This window comes from Myotis daubentonii, chromosome 3, assembly GCF_963259705.1.
Source record: "Myotis daubentonii chromosome 3, mMyoDau2.1, whole genome shotgun sequence".
Taxonomy (NCBI): domain Eukaryota; kingdom Metazoa; phylum Chordata; class Mammalia; order Chiroptera; family Vespertilionidae; genus Myotis; species Myotis daubentonii.
The window spans coordinates 2,755,564-2,776,488 of NC_081842.1; the positions used below are offsets into that span (position 1 = coordinate 2,755,564).

The 20,925-nt window shown below is 58.9% G+C and overlaps 1 protein-coding gene across 4 annotated transcripts in view; it reads right to left on the reverse strand.

Moving 5' to 3' along the window:
* RUNX1 (RUNX family transcription factor 1) overlaps window positions 1-10,594 on the reverse strand; it is a 193,375-nt gene extending 182,781 nt beyond the window's left edge. The window contains exons 1-2 of one of the 4 annotated variants that reach the window (XM_059686397.1): window positions 10,393-10,594; window positions 10,161-10,272 (exon numbers count right to left, since the gene is read on the reverse strand). In XM_059686397.1, the coding sequence (XP_059542380.1) occupies window positions 10,161-10,218 (58 nt within the window). In that variant the 5' untranslated portion in view covers window positions 10,219-10,272; window positions 10,393-10,594. The remainder of the gene's footprint in view (window positions 1-10,160; window positions 10,273-10,392) is intronic. The other 3 variants (XM_059686395.1, XM_059686393.1, XM_059686394.1) reach the window with 3 other exon arrangements.
* Between the last annotated feature and the right edge of the window lie 10,331 nt (window positions 10,595-20,925).

Sequence of the window (20,925 nt, forward strand, 5' to 3'; positions counted from 1 at the left end):
TTTGTGGGTCCCAGACGGGACCATGATGGGGCAAGTGGGGCACCGGGACAGGATGTTTAAGGAGGCGCTGCCTCTCCAGGCCATGCAGTGCGGGCTCAGCCTCACCTGGCCTGACAGCCTCACCCAGGCCTTTTGGGGAGATGCACGTAGCCTCAGCCTCCTCTCCCCGCTGAGGGCTCAGACCAGGGGCTGGGAGGAAAGGCTTGGCAAAGGTTCCCCTCCAACCCCCAGCCAGCGTCCTGCCAGTGTCAGCACCATGCACCTCAGGAGAGTCCCCTGTGGCTGCTCTGGAGCTGGTGAGGGTCCCTCAGGGGACATCTCTGCTGTGGCGGGAGGGACGACACAGACGGTGGGGACCGGAGGCCGCTGGCGCCTCCAGAGTCAGGCCCGGGCCAGTGTGGACGGCCCCTCTGAGGCCGGGGCCGAGCCCGTGGCCGAGCCGCCTCGGCACCTTTCACGTGAACAAGCGCATTTGCTGCTCTTCCTGTCGGTCGCTCAGATTTCCCTGAAGATGCTCCCAAAGCCAACCTGGTTAACCATGAAGTCGCCTACGGGTGTGCGGGCCCTGCTGGGCGCCAGTGAGGGCAGCCGGGCTGACGGGAGACAGACACCTGAGTGCAGGGGTGGGGCCCTCCTGGCAGCCACTGCCTCCCCCAAGGCTGCCTGAGCCTGGGACTCCGCGGACGGCGTGGCCTCAGAGGAAGGGTGTGCCTGTGAGGCCTGTGCAGTGACCAGGGCAAGGAAACTAGAGGAGTCACACGAGGCATCTGCTAGTTATTTAGCCACCCAAGCGGCATCAGCCACCTGAGTCAGTGTCTGCCAACCCAGGGGGCAGGAGTGGAGCCCACCCAGTTTCTGGTTCTGATTCTGGTGCTGCCCAGCTGTGGGACCTTGGACAAGGGGACATCTCTGGTGCCCTGATCACTCCAGGCAAAACCCGCAGAAAAATCCTATGTAACTATATAAATAAGAGGCTAAGTGACCAGCCGTACGTCCATCCGTCCGACCGTCCAACCATCTGACCAGCCGGTACATATGACCGCACTGGCATTTTAAAAATAAACGTTGACTCATGCACGCACAAAACAGATAAAGCCCTCGCTTTTTTTTGATTATATAATACTATATTATATATACTACTTTGACGTGTAATTTTTTGCAGTAACGTAATTACCGCACGAATCTTTCTTCTAATTAATTTCCTTTCAATGTGCACGAATCCGTGCACTGGGCCACTAGTATAATGTAATATACATCTTCATAAAATTACATGGTTTCAAATGCCACCCACACCATATAAAACTACCAATGCCACTATAGATAGAAGACACACCCACATGGATAACTTAGCACGACATGGGACGACGTCTCATAGCTCATTTGTTATTTAAAGAGATTCACCCGCCTCTTCGATACAATCATCCCTTTGTTTGGAACACAACCTCGGGGGAAGCCTAGGGGAGGCCTGGCGTTTTTCTGTGTGCATGCGAAGGAATGTGTAGGGTGATGGGCAGGTGAACAGACTGCCCATTGTCGGCACCGGGCCTCCTGCCTACGAGCACACCCCTCACCGCGCTGGTATTTGTTTAAGGCGGTTTAATCACTGTCCCTCTCCCCGAGGACTGAGTCATCGTGTCTGATCTTCACACCCACTGGGTCAATGATACAGTGGCAGGGAGGGGGGCTGTTCCGCCCGTCAGCCCCTATGGCGTGTCCCCCCCGCCTCTCCCGCCGTGCCACACACCAGCCCCTGGAAGGCGGAGGCGAGAGGGAATAACCCTCCTGAGGATGTGGAGGCGGCTTCCCTTCCTGTGGTCCCGGACCCTCGCCGGGCCGTGGACCTGACACGCTTCCAGATGGTATAGTGACGGGCTGTCACGGCGAGCGGATGCGGAGGCAGCTGCAGGTGGTGGCACGAGGGGCCGGTGCCAGAGCTCAAGGGCGCACAGAAGCCGGGCCACAAAGAGCGCAGCCTGTGGCCGGCACTAAAGCTGCTGCCGGAAAAGCGCCCCCACCTGTGCCTCCCAGGGAACCTCAGGCCTTTGGGGCGTTTCCGTGCGGATCACACACGAGGAGCGTGGAGGCTGGGCGCGCGGCATGGCTTGGCTTAGAAGCAGAAGGCGCTCCCACACTGAGGAGGGAGCCACCGCCCTTCCTACCCTCACGCAGGCGGCCGGGCCCGGGGGTCGCATGCGGCCCGCTCACCGTCCCGGCCGCTGTGTGCACTCATAACACAGCCCTGTCTGGAAGCTGACTGCTGCAGCGTTTTCCAGATCTTTCTTTAGGATCCACAGAAGGAAAGCCTGAAACCTACACAGTCTCAGGAGCAGGAGAGCTGTGAGGGTTCTCCCAGGCTGAGCCGGATCCGTGGCTCACATCACACTCCGTTCTCCAGCAGGGCCCCCCGAAGGCTCCTTTCAGGGCCCTAGACTTCCTGCACGAGGACATTGGACAGACCGGGAGGCAACGCTGACGGCCACGAGGGCGGGGCGGACCCTGCAGAGGGTCCCGGAGAGTCTCTCTCTCCCATGCGCTTGGTCTGGAGGCCTGACAAGGTGCGTCCTTGCTGTAGGACCCGTGGCCCCCGCGTGGCCATGGACACAGAGGCGTATCAGCCCCAGCTGCTGAACAAGCCCACTGGCCGTCTGAGATTTCCGTCTGCCCCGCTGGGCTCCTACCACTTCTGGGGGAGCTCACAGGTTCAGAAGAGGTTCATCTAAAAGTAGACACACAGGGCCTAGCCAGTTTGGCTCAGTGGATAGAGCGTCAGCCTGGGGACGGAAGGGTCCCAGGTTCGATTCCTGGTCAGGGCACATGCCTGAGTTGTGGGCTCAGGCCCTGGTAGGGGGCGTGCAGGAGGCAGCCGGTCCATGATTCTCTCTCATCATGGATGTTTCTATCTCTCGCCCCCCTCTCCCTTCCTCTCTGAAATCAATAAAAATATATTTAAAATAATTAAATAAAAATAGACACACAGGATCACGAACTGGGAGGTCGGGTCACCTACAAAATCCACGGCTCTCTCCGTGAGCACCGATGTTGCCGCAAAGCAAGGTGAACATTTTACACTCTTTCTTCTTCCAGAGAAAAACACAATAACTGGTTGGTTTTTTTCCCTTCTCTTTTTCACGAGGCCTTGCCTCTCAGGGAGAGACACTGGCATCCGGGCTCAGAAAGTTGGCGGGGCCAGTAATTACGAAGCAGAGATCATGGGTAACTCGCAGAAATGCAAGGCCTGGAAGCGTTTCATCTCGCGGAGAGGGCCCCATCTGATTGCCGGGTTTGTACCCGAGATAAGACAGTTGCAGGTAAATTCACGGAGGCCACTGGGCAGAAAGTGTGGCTCCAGAAACTTTGGAAAGGATTCTCCTTAAACACAGCTTCAAGGTGTGGGGCCAGAGGGTGTTGAGAATTGAAGGGTGAGGAAGAAGAGAAAGGAAACAATTGCTAGTTTCTGAGAGACGGGAGCCCGCCGCCAGGTGCGGGTCCGTAGGTGACACTCCTGCTGGCACGGCTGCTTTTCTTCCTCCCAGGAGAGCATCACACTGAACCTGGGCTTTGACTCTGAATAATGTGTGACCTTGAGGGCAGGTCCCCGCCCTGCCCCGTCTCCCGCCGCTTTCAGTAAATCAAGAATAAATGTCCCCCTCCCCCTCCAGCTCCCACCGCGACTTCCAGGCAGGGTTGAAGGAGAACCTCAGGGCTGCTGCGTGTGCTGTCACAGCATGGCTGACACTCAACACGGATGAGAGGGACAACCCGGGACGCGGGTTTGCGGAGCGGGCTTTGCGGTCACAGATGCTGCAGGTCCATTCCCACCTCCTTCCTCCGCTCCCTCCACTCCTCCTCCTGCCAGCGGCCCTGTGCCATGGCTCTGGCCTGGCAGACACGGCACGGGGAGGCTGCAGAGAGGGGTCCTGTCCCCTGTCCGGTGACAGGGTCCCCTCAGGAGCAGCACTGAGGCCTCCCGTCCCCTTCCTGGCGGCCAGAGCTGAGCCGCGGGCCACCTCGCCACAGGCACAGCCCCTGGAGCCACACTGGAGCCCGTGCCCCCCATACCAGCGCCGCTCTGCTTACCGAGACCCGCCTGCCCCCACACAGACCTGTGCCCACCGCGGCCAGACTCTCCTGTCTGTGCACCAGACAATCCCTCTGGCCAACCCCCAGCGCTTCCAACTCCATCAAAGCGCATCTTTCAGCTGCATGGCCTCTTTCTCCCCCTCGGCTGCCTTCCCTCTCCAGCGTCACTGAGCATTGCCAGGGCGAGGGGGAGGGGGAGAGATTCGAAAGGGACAGAGAGCGTGAGCATGTCCGTCTCACGGAGGGAAGTCTGGGCACCCCGCAAGCCTGTCCATGCATGCTCCCAGCACAGCACGGCGGCGTGAGGTCTGGATTTTTTTGTGCTCAGGGTCCCCTCCCGCCAGGTCCTCTCCCGCAATGTCCTCCTCCAGCACCTTCCGGATCCCGTTCAGGGGCTGCAGGCTCTTAGCGAGCGCGCTCCGTGCCCAGGAACCAGGCCAGGAAGGACACGCCGCCCGCGGCTTATTTAACTCAGCAAAAGGCTAACGCGGGATGGGCCCCCAGAGCAGGGCGGGGCGCCCGGGAGCCAGCGTTGCCTGGGGTTGGACGAGGACACACGGTGTGTCAGGGCACCTGCCTGAGGCGGTCCTGGAGCAGGACCCGTCCCCCGGGCAAGCACATCTGTAGACAAGACACGAAGACGCGAATGACTCATCTGGTCACAGGCCGCGACCCGAGGAGCCCGGCCCTCCCACCCGGCAGCCCCGGCCCCGAAGGTCTGAGACGGCGCAAGAAGCACGGAGACCGGCCGTTCCCAGCGCCCTGAGAACCTGCAATGGCTCGACGGGCGCAATGGCACGCCCACCACGAAGGGCCTTCGGGGACGAGAGCCGCACACGCCTCGATGGGGCACGTCTGTGCCGGTTTCTGTGCGGCGTGCCCCGGGAGCCCCCACATGTGGACGCTGGACTCGCTGAGTCACGGCGGCCTCTCTCTTTCTGGCTTCTTCACAGACACTTAGGAGGACAGCAAGGGCGACACGAGGCGGAAAGAGCCATCGGTGGGTGGATAACTCACTGACTCTCGTACCTGCCGGGTCCCTGCTGCTCCACCTTTGCCTGGGCTGTCCCCCCTTCCCCCCAGGACCGCCCTCCTCTCCTCTGGTGTCGCCTCCACACCATCGCCTGCAGACCCATGTCCCGTGTCCAGGGGCCTCCACACCATCGCCTGCTGACCTGTGTCCCCCCTGTCCAGGGGCCTCCACACCATCGCCTGCCCAACCCGTGTCCCCCTGTCCTGGGGCCTCCACACCATCACCTGCCTGACCCGTGTCCCCCTGTCCAGGGGCCTCCACACCATCGCCTGCAGACCCATGTCCCCCTGTCCAGGGGCCTCCACACCATCGCCTGCAGACCCATGTCCCATATCCAGGGGCCTTCACACCAACGCCTGCCCGACCCATGTCCCCCTGTCCTAGGGCCTCCACACCATCACCTGCCGACCCATGTCCCCCTGTCCAGGGGCCTTCACACCAACGCCTGCCCGACCCGTGTCCCATGTCCAGGGGCCTCCACACCATCGCCTGCTGACCCATGTCCCCCTGTCCAGGGGCCTCCACACCATCACCTGCCGACCCATGTCCCGTGTCCAGGGGCCTCCACACCATCGCCTGCCCGACCCGTGTCCCCCTGTCCTGGGGCCTCCACACCATCGCCTGCTGACCCGTGTCCCCCTGTCCAGGGGCCTCCACACCATCGCCTGCTGACCCATGTCCTGTGTCCAGGGGCCTCCACACCATCGCCTGCAGACCCGTGTCCCCCTGTCCAGGGGCCTCCCCGGGGCCCTGCAGGGCAGCGTTTGCCCGGCGCCCTCTCAGGCAGCGCCCATCCACAGCCACAGCGAAGACTCACTGCCCCATTTTCACGACTGGGCGGGGCATTTACACGCACAGGCTATTCAGTTGTCCACGCGGCTACTTTAATGGCAGGTCCTGCAGACGGGGAAACCGAGGCCCCGAGGGAAGTTGCTGTGTGCTCTGTGACTAAAGCCAGAAGAGGCGAGAGAGAGAAGGCCTCCCCACGCTGACGGCTGCCAGCCCTTCGCCAGTCGTGGCTGCTCTTACGAAACCAGTGCTCCCCACTCTGATGGACCCTGGCCCAGCCCTGGCTCCCTGTGCAAGTCTCTGCCAGGCCAGCGGCCGGACCCTCCCCTGCCCAGCGCAGGACCCAGCCTCTCCTTCTCAGCCACGGGCAGGCCTTTTCGGGGCACACGTCTCAGACTGTTCTTGAGGACAGAGGGGCCTCCGTGACTCATGTGCTCCCCAAGCCTCTTTGGGGCGTCTGGCCCCCAGCTCCCGGCCAGCTGCTGCCCCCGCTGCCCCCGTGCTGCCCTGGACGTGGGAACAGGTGCCAGGCCTCCTGCAGCCGCCGCCCTCTCCCCGCCCCGGGCACAGTGCATCCTGGGAGGGTTCTGCTGGGCAGGGACTGTCTCCCGGAGGAAGTGGCGCCCAGGGTGGCCTCTTTGGGGGCCAGTGTTGCTGTTAGGATCTAAGCGTTTCTAAACTGCTTTGTCATTTTCAAAGGCTCCTGTGTGTGTGAAGGTGCGGCTTGGCAGATGTGAGCTCAGATAGATGCTTAACACCCTCCCTGCAGTTTGAGAACGTGTGGGCAGTTTCAGAACGCAGGGCTCCATCTGGCACGGGGGCGGGGCTGACTCCTCCACACCCAGCACCCAGCACCCAGCACCCAGGAAGACGCCCAGGGGAGGCCTGGGGGAGGTGGAGGGGGGGAGGGGCCTTGCTGAGACAGCCCCTGTGGACTGACCTGGGTGTGCCCCTAAATTCCCACGTGGAGTCTCCTAGCTCCTAGTGTTTCAGAATGTGGCCTTATCTGGGTTTTCACTGAGGTCGTTACGATTAAATAGTCTTTAGTGTGGGCCCTGGTCCAACACGACAGGTGTCCTTCTGAGAAGGGAGTAGGACCCAGACTCGGAGGGAAGGCCAGGGGGAGCGAGGGGGGGCGGGGGGAGAGGCCTCCGAGGGAGTCCCACTCTCAGGCCTCTGAGCCTCACTGTAACCAGGGCCCCGTGTCCGGCTCTTCTGGAGATACCCGGCCTCCGGAATCATGAGCCAACACGTTCCTGCTGCTGAAGCCGCCGCCTGCGGCCTGTGTCCAGTGGGGTAGGAAATACTATGGACTCCACCGGGCGCAGCCGCGGGCATCCACGCCTGCCTGTGCCTTCGCGTCCTCTGGAGCCAGCCTGCCTTTGTGAATGTATTTCTGGAAACAGGGGTGCACGGGTCTTTCAGGGAAGCCGTCACACACCCCCCCGGAGGCATCCGTCCTCCTGAGACGCCTCGGGGAGACGGCGGCCCTCTGAGCTGCACTGGGGACGTGGTTCTAGGAACTGAGTCAGGTGGCATGCAGGCTGCGCACAGACCACTAAGCCACTTCTAAGCCCCGGGCTACCTGAGGCTTCGTGCAAAAGCTCGCAGTGCTGCTGCTTCCCTCTCTACCTCCCCTGCACCCCCCGCGGTCTTTGGGGCGCCATGGTGCACCTGGCATGGGGAGCAGAGTGGGGGGTCCTGTGAGAATTTCATGGGGCACAGCCTGCATGATGATTCCTGGGGGTTTTGGTTTGGCCTGTCCTCGCCGCGGCCAGTGAGTATGTGCCGTGCGGTGTGTGGTGTGTGGTGTGTGCTGTGCCCTGTGCAAGACCACACGTGTCCTTCACGCCGGCCGCCCGGACCCGCCCGGAGAAGGGAGCGATGTTTTGTGTGGCCCGTGCCTCTCTTTCTCCCCAGTTGCCATGTGGGTATCTTGCCAAAAGGGAGGATGGGTTTCCTTCTGTGAGAACTGCATGGACCAAGAGAGCGCCCCCCCGGGGGGAACTGTGGAGTTTCCCCTCTGGCACGTGGCCACAGCTGGGAGGGAACACGCTACACATTACAGGCAGTGAGAAAGGGCACAGGCCTGGCCCCCCAACAGCCGGGCTGGGACACAGGGCTAAGGACTCGGACTCGGAGCGAGAACCAGGTAGAGGGTGGGGCCTGTGCTGGCCTCGGGTGCTAAGGCAATGCCCAAAGGGCACCCATGCGGACATGGGCCACCTCTCCAGCTCGGGGAGGGCGCTAACCCGGCAGTGGAAGCCGCCGCCATGTCAGTGCGTCACCTGAGGAATGTACAGGGAAACGGCCCGCGGGGAGTCCACTCGTGCTCTCTGACACGACCCTCCAGACCATATTCTCGAGCCAGAGACTGAGGCCCGCATTCCTCTCCTGAGAGGGACCCCGCAAACCCCTTTCCTCAGGAGCCCTTCTGAGCCTTGTGGGGGGTCCCAGGCCCCCCTCCCCGATCTGCCCCTGGAGGGCTCCTGATCCCTGGCTCCCAGCCGGGGTGGGCGGGCGACTGTGCACGGGCCGCAGGACGGAGAGGCTGTGTCGGGGCAGTGTCTTCTCTTTCCTGGTGTCTGTGCGGGTCACCGGGGCCCTGGCTATCGGGACTGCCTGCCCGGTGAGGGCACAGGCAGGCGGCACCCCACACCGAAACCCAACCTGCCAACCAGCACCCTGTTCCAGTTCGCGATTCCGCCTTCCCAGCCGAAGGAGTGAGAAGCGACTGCCACGCAGAGCGGGACGGAGAGCAAGGAAGGCAGGAGGGTCTCCTTACGGTTACTCTGCACATAGTGCTTCCTGGGCTTATTTGAGACCCAGAGGAAATGCCGGGGGGGCGGGGGGGCGCCGGGGGGAGACAGTTCGCAGCTTCTCACCGCAGCGAGCGGCGTCTGTGACTCACACGCAGCGCGTGATTCAACTTCACTCAAGCGTCCGCAGCTGCCAGGAAAGGAGCCTGGAAACCCTTTAATTTGAAGCTTTGAGTCGGTTAATGACTTGCTTTCCTCTCCTTCTCCCTGAGCTGCTCTCCCCGCCCCCAACACACGTGCACGCACACCCCTGCGCCCAGCACTCGAATTTCAGGGACCCAGAGCCACAAAGCCCCACGGCATTCACAACAGCGTTTGTTGTGACAAAGTGGCTAGAACCCTCCGCATTCCAGCTCCCTGGGCCGCATGAATCAATAATGAGTCACAGATACCACCGGGGTGCGTGCCAGAGTTTTTTACCAGATAGCGAATTCCCCCAGACCCACCCGCCCCACCCCGGCTCTGCCAGCCCAGCCGCCAGCCACGCGGGGCGGGCGCTGGCCCCAGTGGGTGCCCGCCACACACTGCCAGCCTTGGACGCAGTTTCCTGGTTTGTGCTGGTCTCCGCACGGTCCTCTTTCTCCACCAAAGAGACACCGATGAGCAGAAACACGCACACACACTCACACCCTCACACCCTCACACCCTCACACCCTCACAGCTCACCTCCCCTGCTCTGCCCCTCACGAGGCCGGGGCAGGAACACAGTCAGGGCTTCCACACCAGCAGGCCGCCTGCCATCTCATGACCCAAGTGCCACACGCTTAGCTGAGGAAACCTCGTTATGCTCTTCGCGAGAGGCTCCGTACCTGACAGCCGGCTTCCTCTCTCTCTGAACGACGCCGCTGCCTCCGCATCGAGACCACAAGGCACCACACAGCAGACCTCAGCCGGCTCTCACCCGGGGAGCGCCCCGCTGCACTCTGCCTCCCGGCCCAGAGCGGCCGCTGCCCCCGAGGACCCGGCGGGGCCAGGGCATGTCTGGGAGCCTGCCCTGCCCTGCTCTGCCCCTGCCCCTGCCCCTGCCCCTGCCCCAGCCCCGGCCCCGGCACTGGCTCAGCCTCCTGGCCAGCTGTGCAGGCTGGAGCGCGGGCCACGGAGCACACAGAGTTCCAGATAGTCAGCCCCTGCCACCGGGGTGAGGGACGGCGACACAAAACCCAGAGAGCCTCCTGGGAGCTGTGCCACCTCCAGACTTTCACCAGGAGCAGCTCCAGCTCCCCCCTTGCCAACGTTCCCAGGCACCGACCACACGCCAACGGCCTCCCTGTTCGCTCAGACGTCTCTGCAGAGCTGCCGTCCAGGAGCCGGTAACCCAATAGCCTTGTAACCACAAGCCTGCGTTTGCCTTCCTCCCTCCGGACCGACGGCACCGCGGCCTCGGCTCCGCGTGACAGCCCCGCAGGCGGAGCTGAGTGAGAGGACCGGCGTGTACTCACCGCGCATGAAGCACTGCGGGTACGAAGGAAATGACTCAAACAGGCTCTCCGAGGCCATGGCTGCTCCTCCTCGCACCCTCTTCGGCAGGTGGGGTCCGAGGGCGGCGTTCACCTTGGGAGCAAACCACGGAAGGTCATTGCTGCTGCCTCACCCCCCGCGGCTCCCCACATCTCTTTCCTTTCTTTCCCCTTCGACACCCCTGGGGCTCCCCGAGCCCTAGGAACAATGTACCTTTGCAAAACAAATATTCAAATTGTTAAAGATTAAAAAAAAAAAAGCGGTGCTCGGCTGTGGCTTGGGGATGCTCGCCGCCCTGCGAAACCCTGTGGTTTGCAGCTGTGTGATTCCTCCTGCCGCTGACCACTGCGCCCGCGTCGCCCGCTGACTCTGCCAGCCGCCCCACTTGTGGTTCTGTGGTTGTTGTTGGGGCCCAGGGAAGTTTTCACACAACCCAAATGACAAATTTAACTGTTCCCCTTTCCCCGGCGCCTCGTCATTGGTCCTTGCCAATCACGTGACTTCCATGATGTCAAATTTTTTTTTTTTACACTTTCTGAGCCATGCCCTTCCTCCCCTCCACCTGCCCCCCACCCCCGGGCTGTGCAAGAAAACAGCCCCAGAGACGTTGCAAGACAGCGACTGGCTGCAACGTGACTCAGGCCCTTGTTATACCGGGGTCGCTGCTGAGTGCGGCCGCGGGCCTGCTGCTGTGTGTGGTTTGGAAGCTCTGGCTGCTTGGATGAGGGTGTCATTGCTGCTTATTCACTAGGAACTCCGCCCTGGCACCGGCTGCGGGCAGGCGGGACGTGGTGCCATCATACAAGATGCTGGGCACCGGCTCCGGGGTCCCCGGCCCTTGGGAAAGACTGTACCAGCATCAGCAAAACTGTAAAGGGGGGAAAGTGAAAGGAAATGTTTTGGTGAGAGTCTGACCCCTGACTCCCAGTGTTTTAGAGCCGGCAAAAGGGAAAGCGTTTCCATTTTGTGATGAAAACACTCGTCTAATACCAAAAAAATTCTGTGGTTTTAGTGCTCCTACATGGACATCTTTTCAGTGAAGAGATACTCTCCTACACACACACATACACTCTCACATGCACATGCACATACACACACACACACTCATGAAGCTACAGGGAAGGGCAGACTCACACACACACAAACACACTCAGAAAGCTACAGGGAAGGGCAGACACACACACACACACACACACACACTCTCACACGCACATGCACACACACATGCACATACACACACACACTCATGAAGCTACAGGGAAGGGCAGACTCACACACACACAAACACACTCAGAAAGCTACAGGGAAGGGCAGACACACACACACACACACACACACACACACACACTCTCACACACAGTCTCACACGCACATGCACACACACATGCACATACACACACACACTCAGGAAGCTACAGGGAAGGGCAGATACACACACACACACACACACTCAGGAAGCTACAGGGAAGGGCAGAAAAGAGAAGTTTTGCATTTTGGGCGAAAGCAGGGCTGCCTGTAAACTTGTGTTTTGCTTTTAGCTGTGAGAGTCGCTGCCTTGCTTCCTGTGTGACCGGAACCCGCAGGCTAACCCACACCTGGAGGGGACACTCGCCCTGCTATCAACCCTGCCGAGAGGAGAGCTACGGGGACCCCGCACGATAGAGGGGACCCAGAGGCTGCCCCAGAGGCCACCTCCCCGGCCAACTGACAGTCTGAGGCTGGTCCTTGGCCCGGGAGGGAGCCAGGCCTGCTCGAGGGGCGGAGGACGGGAGAATTGGCATGTGGGCCGGAGTGCTGGGCACACACTCTCTTCCTTGTCCTGCCCGCTGGGCTCCCTGCTAGCAGATACGATAGTTTCTCCTTGAGTTCCCAGAGCAAGGAAGAGTCCTTCCGCGATGAACCACGGAGGCTTGCGGGGCCCCACGCGCACCCTCCATGCGGCTCTGCACACAGAAGCCCCTCCCCCCCGAGGAACTGTGAGCCCCCAGGTCCCCAAGTGCCAGCCCCGGCGCCAGCAGGTCTGCGATGCCAGCAGAGGCCTTGGGCCGGCCGGAATACCCCTGAGTGTTGACTCTCCGCCCCGTCCCACCCTCACCCACGGTGATAACGTGTGAGGGCCAATGGCAATGGCGTTTGCGAGGGCACAGGCGGGATTGTGCCTTAGGCCTGTTGTGACTAAAGCAGGAATTGAAACTCGCGCCTGCGCACTCCGGATGGGTGCAGAGCGAGCGTGCCCAGTGTGGACGCCGTATTCACATGTACGCGCACAGTCACGTGTGTGTGTGTGTGTGTGTGTGTTATGAAGTTTATTGACACCCGAACGCCACGCATGCTCCGTGCTCCGCGCTGCCGGCCCTGCTCTCCGGCTCCCACGGTGCCCGGGGAGGGCCCGGAGCCGAGCGCTGTGACAAGCGGCTGCCGCGCAGCGTCAGCTCCGGCTCAGGAGTGACAGAGGGAGGCGGTGGCGATGCAGACGAACCACGGATGGTTCATTTTCAAAACCCTGATGCTTTGGCCTCCAGTGTCCAGGTGCCCCAGGTGGATGTGTCAGCTCCCGGCCGAGCTCCCGGCTGCTCTGCTGGCTGAGTGGCTCGCAGTCAAGTGTAAAGGCGGCTGGGCCTGCGGAGGCCTTGCCTGACACTGCCATTGGTCCTGTGTGCCAGTCAGGGCTGGGGCAGCAGGGGGCAGAGTGTGCAGGCCTGCAGCCCGCTGGCCACCAGCCACCGCAGCGTCCCTGCTGGGAGGCGACACTGGCAGCTTTGCTGGGCCTCCTCCAAGTCAGGACAGCGAGTAAAGGCGCAGCCAGTGCCGGTGAACTTGGCCCTCCCACTTCCTTAGGAGCCTGAGATGCAGAGACACCTAAGTCACCCGCGAGCCGCCGGAGGAGTGCTGTGCGCTGGCTTCGCCGGGCTGGTTGGGATTCCTTAGGTCTGGGCAGCGACCCACGCCCTCTGCCCTACTTCCTGCAAGTGACTCAGCCTGGGCTGCGCCTGGGGAGCTGTCCCCGAGCGGCTGTGGCCACGGGGGCTCTGCCCGGGCATTGATCGAAGTGCTCAGCCTCACTCAGATCGGCCGCAGCCCCCACATATCACTTGGGGGGGGGGTGTTCAGGTGTCACTCTCGCTGGCTCTCTGAAAGTACCACGAAGGTAGTGAGACCCGCGGTTGCATCGCCTGGGCTGAGAGTGTGGCTGCGGTGTGCACTCTGGTCTGATGGATGCATCGTCTGCCGGGCGTCTTCCGTCCAGATCACTGTCCGTGTCTCTGAGCGTGTCTACTGCAAAGCAGAGTCTCTGGCCAGAAAGTGGACCCCAAAGAGACGCCCCAAAACACTGGCGTGGTCTCAAACCCCAGGAGGACGCTGCTGCCCGATCTCTCTCCAGAGCACACGTTTTCACTCTCCTATATCCTCGTGCCCCACGGAGATCGAGGAGGAGCCTTCTGTGTGGTGGTGACCAGGGCCTCGGGGGTGAGCTTACACCAGGCCTGACAGCTGGGCCTCCCGGACCGGACCTGCGAGAGCCTGGTCTCGGGTTAAGTGACAGAGCTGCGCGGACCCCGCGGCGAGGCCTCCCTCATGGAGCCCGAGGTGGCGTCTGCAGGGGGCGCCTCCCTCCGAGGCACAGGCTCCTCCAGCAAAAGTATGATCCACATGGAAGTCACCACGAGAACTTGCAGCCGGACGAGCGCCCGGCACTTTCCCGTACCCTCCCCGGAAGGAGACGCATGGCTCTGCGGGGAAGTCGGATTGAAAAGAAGGAAGACAGCAACGCGTCCCACGCAGGCCGTCCAACCGCACGGCAACCTGTTGGGTGGTCACTATTGCAGGCAGAGGGGTTTCCGCCACCCGCTGCTCAGGGTGGCCCGCGGGCCGCAGCGGGGGCACGACCAGGGGGCCTCTGAGAATCAGAATCCTGGGCTGCAGTCCTACTGGAATCCATTTCCATGGGTCCCGGGGACCCTCTGCACAGCAGGTTCTGAGAGGCATCGCGGAGGGCCTCGCACGAGCAGGGACTGGGCACGGAATATGCTGGGGTCACTTCCCACAGCCTCCAGACCGTCCCACTCAAAGGTCTAACTTTCTGCCTTGCGGCCTTGGCATGACTCTTACAGCTTTATTTTTACCGTCGACACCATCACAGATTTGGGCAGGATTCTGTGAGGCCTGGATGTTTCCAGATGCAGAAATCCACGAGAGGCGTGGCTCACGGGCTCCCAGGTAGAGCTTTCCCCGTGGCCACTCCACATTCGCATCTCAAGTGCGGGGTCTGGGTCACGTTCACAGTCTGAGGTCTGCCACCCATGTAGGGAGGCCCCGGTGCGCTCCACCTGCCAGGCTGGTGGCACATGGACACACGGAAGGTGTTTGTCCTTGAGGGGCACCCGAGTCTCAGTTTCCACCCAGTTTGCAGTTTGGGGACACATGGACCCTGCGGTTCTTCCAGGTGCACAACACGTGCCCCCGGGGGCGTTTCCAGGGGCCTCGGTGGCCCGGCCCTGGGCTGGCCTCCCCCGTGGGTACCTGCCTTACTCTCAGGCCACCACCTCGCAGATGCCACGCCCTGTGCCTTGCCCGGGAGGGAGGGGCCCCGCCTTACCTGTCCACTCTGAGAGCCGCCCCCTCCAGGGCCCGGAGGCCCCGCTTACACAGGACCGGGAGCCCGGCTACTTCGTCCGGAGGCGGCTGGATCCCTCCCGCCTGCGTTGGGCCTCGGGCCACGGGTCCTGTTTGGAACCGTTTCTCCTTCAGAATGTTGGCTCTTCTGCCCCCGGTGCCATTTGAAACCAGGGGTAAAAGCGAGAACCTCAAACAAACTCTCTTTGAATGTGAGAGATGTCTAGCATGCGGGGTTGGGCCAAAGGACGGAAAACATTCCGAGTTGGTACTGAACTTTCCAGCCAGCTCCTCCAGCCTGAGGCTAATTTTAGCAGGAGATCCAGGCAGGGAAGGCGCAGGGAAGCGAGGAGAGTAGAGTTACTCAGAGTTGGGGCGGCCAGACCCGTGTGGGTGAGATCGCGCCAGATTCAGTCATTCCGTGCACCCGGCGAACAGTGCGTGTCCCCCCGCTGAGCAAAGCGCCCGCTGCAGGGACTTCGGACTTGGTTGCCATGGCTACTTCTCTTCCCGGCGGTAGGCAAATGCAGAGGTGCCCATGTAGCCATTCATGACCGAAGCATAATGCTACCTTTCTTACCAGGGCCGTGAAGACCAGGACTCTGCACTATGCAAAGTGGCTGTGAATGGAACCAGTGAGAGACCAGTGGCTGCTGCTTCCATATGGAAACTCACACGTGTGGATTTTAACACTTGCATGCGCTGGGGACACACACACACACACACACACACACACACACACGGCACCAGGACCCGCCATCAGAGTCCAGGTCCGAACGCATTGAGACAGCCTCTGCCGTCGATGCTGAAGACCCCCTGAGTGCTCCCCACTTCATTTGTGAATCAGATGTTCTTTTGCAAGAATGCCATTCAGCCCCCCCTCCGCCCCCGAGGCAGGCTGCCCATTCTTCCAGAGCCTCACAAATGTCTCAATTAAAAACATCAACTCTACTGCGAAACCAAAGTCTCCCGCTTAAAATTGTGGGGCGTGTGCTTGAGTTTGCTCCTCCTTGACCCCCGTCCCTCCCTCCGGTGGCCAGTTCAGAAGCCGCTGTGTTTCTGGGAGGAGAGGGGAGGAGGGTCCTCCACCCCCGCAGGATTACATCAGGGATGCACTCCTTCCACCACGAGGGAACGCGACCGGGAGGCAGAGAGGAAGAGGCTCACCTGGCTGGCTGTCCTCAGAGGACCAGGACCTGGTCTTGGGGCGCATGAGTGTGGGTTGCCTTCTGATTATTGGGGAGGCATTATTCTTAGTTGGTTTCCCTGCGCTTGCTCCAATTTTACCACCCTCCTTTACGATTCTCTGATTCATGTTGCAAAGGGAGACTGAAGGACCGCACGGTGTGAACTGAGACTTGAGACCTTCGTCTCTGAGTGATGTTAGTGGGGGAGGGGGAATCAGAAAACCAAATTAGTGACTGTCCAAAGGCCTGAAATTATGCCCAAATCATCCTGGACTCAGAAAGCATCCTGAGCTCCCCGAGTCTCTTGCTTATTCTGCCTTCAGGGATCCATTGTCCGTGGGAAGGAATCCAGTGGACACGCACTTTACCAAATGTTGTGGGGGGCCTTTAACCTCTTCCTGCCATGCCTTTTGCTTTGAATAGGAATCCATCCTGTTCTGTTGACTGGTCTCACTTGTCAATTCCTCCTCCTTTTAAAATACCGATTTTCCATGATCCGTGGGGCTCCTTTCTCTTTACTCACTGACCTTGGTCATGGTCATGGCCATTCATGTATGTACACATATGTCCAGCTTTGTCCTCACTAAGAAACTCAGGTCTCAGGGCCCCTTCATCCATGTGTGCACCCTGTGAACTCACATGTAGGTCTCCCCCACTCCCCACCGGGCTCTCCTCCTCCTTCCCCTCCTCCTCCTCCTCCCCCTCCTCCCCGTTTCTTCTTCTCCTCCTCCACACAGTGCCGCGTGCCTGCCAAAGACGCTCTCCATCATGGTGGTGTTGCTGTCCTTCCGTTCTTCCATTATCACGATGAGAATTCACTTGTCTTCATCTTTGGCAGGAATATCCAATCCGCCGTTATCTTTGCACTTTTGTCTCTTCTGATCTTTCCCCTCGGCGTTACCAAGTATCAGGAACAGCCCACTCCCCCTGCACTGCAGTTACTTCCCTGAGTAGTTACCTCCTAATCTTAGGCTGGACAGATGAGTGCAGCTCAGAAGAAGGCTCATGGGCTTCTGAACCATTCATGTAAGAAATGAATAGCAGCCCGGCCGGCTGGCTCAGTGGGTGAGTGTTGACCTATGAACCAGGAGGTCACAGCTTGATTCCTGGTCAGGGCACATGCCACGGTTGCAGGCTCAATCCCGAGGGTGGAGTGTGCAGGAGGCAGCCAATCAGTGATTCTCATCATTGATGTTTCTATCTCTCCCTCTCCCTTCCTCTCTGAAGTCAATAAAAATATATTTTTTTAAAAAGAAATTTAAAAAATAAATAGATTAAACACACACACACACACACACACACACACACACACACACACACACACACACAACAACAACAACAGGAATGCCCAGGGTTGGAAGTGGGAAGACATGTCTGAGGCTTAAAGATGCAAACTTTAAGGGAGCATCGACTCTCTTGCCAACCCTCAACTTGTACACCCCTAAGAGGCGTGCTTGCTGAAACAGTGTTCCCAGGTGTCTCACTCGCCTTGCCCTAGTCCCAGCCCTGGACATGGTTCACCAAACTGCATACAAGCCCCAGGCTGGGCAGAGGCTGCTGTCTGAGTCAGGGGGGAACTGTGCGGCTGAAAGCCTTTGGCCATGGAGCAGGGGAGTTCTGAGCTGGACCTTCACAGACACACATCTTGTTCTGTTGGCATTAGACACATACATCTTCGACAGATCAAAGGCCAGGGAGAGCAGTAGAGGGGGGCAGATCTCTGAGGCCACGGGCAGACCAGGAAAAAGCTCAGCCTGCTGGGAGACAGTGAGGAGCCCAGCCTGGTGGGGAGAGAAGAGAAGGGAGACAAGAGAAGGACCCATTTGGAAAGGGAAATCCTGGGCCAATAAAGGAGAACCTTAAAGACCAGGATGAGGAGTTTGTTTCATTCTGTTCACCTGGGAGCCTTCGGAAGCTTTAGGGTAGGAATGTGATGGAAGGAAATTGGAGTTTAGGGAAATTGAACCGGTTATAACTATCTTGTTCATCTGTGTGTGAACTCTTGAGAACAGAGTTCTGGCCATTTTGGACATTATTAGATCTCCAGCACCTATCACTATGCTCAGTATATAGAAATTTTTTGAATGAATTAATGGATAGATGGATGAATGAGTGGATGGATGGAGGAATTAATAGATGGATGAGTGGCTGTATGGATGAGTGGCTGTATGGATGAGTGGATGGATGGATGGATGGATGGATGGATGGATGAGTGGATAGATGGATGGATGGATGGATGGATGAGTGGATGGATGGATGGATGGATGAGTGGATGGATGGATGAGTGGATGGATGGATGGATGGATGAGTGGCTGTATGGATGAGTGGATGGATGGATGGATGGATGGATGAGTGGATGGATGGATGGATGGATGAGTGGATGGATGGATGGATGAGTGGATGGCTGGATGAGTGGATGGCTGGATAGATACTGATTTATTAGAATAAACAGCTAGGGAATCAGAGTCTGAAATTCTTAGGCTGTGGGATAAGAAGCACTTTGACTATGGATATGGGCAGTAGGAATGGAGGGCAATGGGACTGTGATAGGTTGACTCCATGGGCAGCCTCCTTTCACACCTCCTGTAGCCATATCCTTTTCCCTTTAACTGTGGTCCCCTCCCAATCTGACCCTGAGCTCAGCCTTGTGAAATGCATTGGCCAATGGGATGGTAATGAACTTGATGAAAGAGGAGGCTTGGAAAAGTGCTTGCTCATTTGAATGTGCGTGCGCTGATGTCCTGGAAGCAGGGATACCTGGACGGGAGCCAGTCATTCCAGCCGAGACCCTCTAGGTCAGCCAGGAGCCAGGTGACCATTGGACACTTAGGTGGGCTCTAGCCTAACCCAGAAGAACCAACCAGCCAATTGCAGCCATGATCAGCAGCACTGCCCAGGTCCCATGAGGTCTGAGCAGTCGTCACTGGTGGCTGTTTTGAGCCGTAGAGTTTTGGGGTAGTTTGTAACACCACCTTGTCCTGACAGTCATTTTTGTTGGGGAAGAGACAGAGATGTACAAAGCACCCATGGTGAGCTGACTGGAATGCAGAGAGGGTGTGTGTGTGTGTGGGGGGGGGGGGGAGACAGAGCCAGGGCAGATGAGGAGAGAAGCAGCATAAAGAAAAAGGAAGCAGGTGCCACGAGAGGAGGAAGGCGTTTCCAGGGATGGAGTGAAAGGGTTTGATGCTGAAAAGACAGACAAAAGAAACCAAGACCATGGGAAGGTCAGCAGACTTGACAAGAAAGAGCCACTTGAGATCTGTTCCCTCACGACGCCTCCACAGACTAAACACAAGAGTGACGGCCAATTTGCTGCTGTGCAGACACGCGGCTCCTCTGCCTGAGTAGGAAGTTCATGTGAAGTTGATGATGACGTGGACATGCTTGTCCACATGGACCTAAGCTGGTCACATGGCTTCCTCTGTTTCAATGAAATTCAAAAAACATTTGCAGAGCATCTGCGGCGACAGAACAGAGGGAGATGACGGAAAAGAAGGATGGTGCTCTCTGTTGCTGCATTCCACACAGTTGTGAGGTTCTGAGGGCGGGCTTGAGACATGATTATGAACCCCAATGCCATCGGAAAGCCCAGATAGATGGTTCTTCAGAGAGGTCCTGACTCTAACCTCACTTCACATGGCCATACCTTTTGCTCTAGAAGTATCTAGAGTTGTAGCTTAATGATTTGACAAAAATGAAACTTAGTAAGATACTTTTTTTCCAGCAGAAAAAAATGAGCTTGTATTACATTTCACTTCAAAAACTATATACACCCACACACTCAGACACTCAGACAGGCAGACATACAGACACACACACACACACACACACACACACACACACACACGTGCGTGTGCAAGTCCAGGGTACTGACTTCACTTTATGCTCTGCCCTCACTTGGTACCAATGTACGGGCAAGCCCGAACACGGCCTCCCCGTGCTCCACGCACCTATAGCTGGTCGACCACACAAAGGCAGACCCGGAGAAGATCGCTAATCTGATGCTAAATCAGATGATTAACCCTGTTTCTGCTGCCTCTTACTGTGCAGAGGTTATCTCATTCGATGCCTGACTATCACTCTGCTGCCAATCATGCTGGATTCCTGCTGTCTCTTCCTTGGATCTACTCAGGCTGGAGCTCCTCAGGCTGGATCTACTCAGGCTGGAGCTACTCAGGCTGGAGCTACTCAGGCTGCAGCTCCTCAGGCTGGAGCTCCTCAGGCTGGAGCTCCTCAGGCTGCAGCTCCTCAGGCTGGAGCTACTCAGGCTGGAGCTCCTCAGGCTGGAGCTCCTCAGGCTGCAGCTCCTCAGGCTGGAGCTACTCAGGCTGGAGCTACTCAGGCTGGAGCTACTCAGGCTGGAGCTCCTCAGGCTGGAGCTACTCAGGCTGGAGCTCCTCAGGCTGGAGCTCCTCAGGCTGGAGCTACTCAAACGTTCACCAACAGCCATTCTGGCCTCTGGCTCCCAGGTCACCAGATAAAACCAGGAAACCATGCTGATGAAATGGTCTTACCCCTCTTGGCCTGGCATGCCCCCCGGGGTGCCCTTTTCAGAGGCACCAATGGAAACTCAAAATCAGAGATGGAGGTATGAGTCGGTGTTGACAACGCTGTCCCCTGCCCTGTGCTGCCTCCGGGTCAGCGCTGCCCTGGACAACCTGGCCCTGCTTCCTCAGGTGGTGAGAGGTCGGCGGAGTTCTTTTAGGTCCACAACCTTTCACCTATAAAATGCGCAGCTTTTACCTCCAGAATTTTCTCCATTATTCATATCACCTGAGGATTAAATGAGCCTGAGCTCCTCCCCTCTTTCAGGGGGGACAGGAAACGCTTGGAATAACTTGGTGATTTCACTGTATCTCCAGCCTGACTCACCTAATGGGCTCGCATATTGTTGACCCATCGCTTACTCTCAAGTTCAAGTTTATCTCTACCAGGGACACACGTC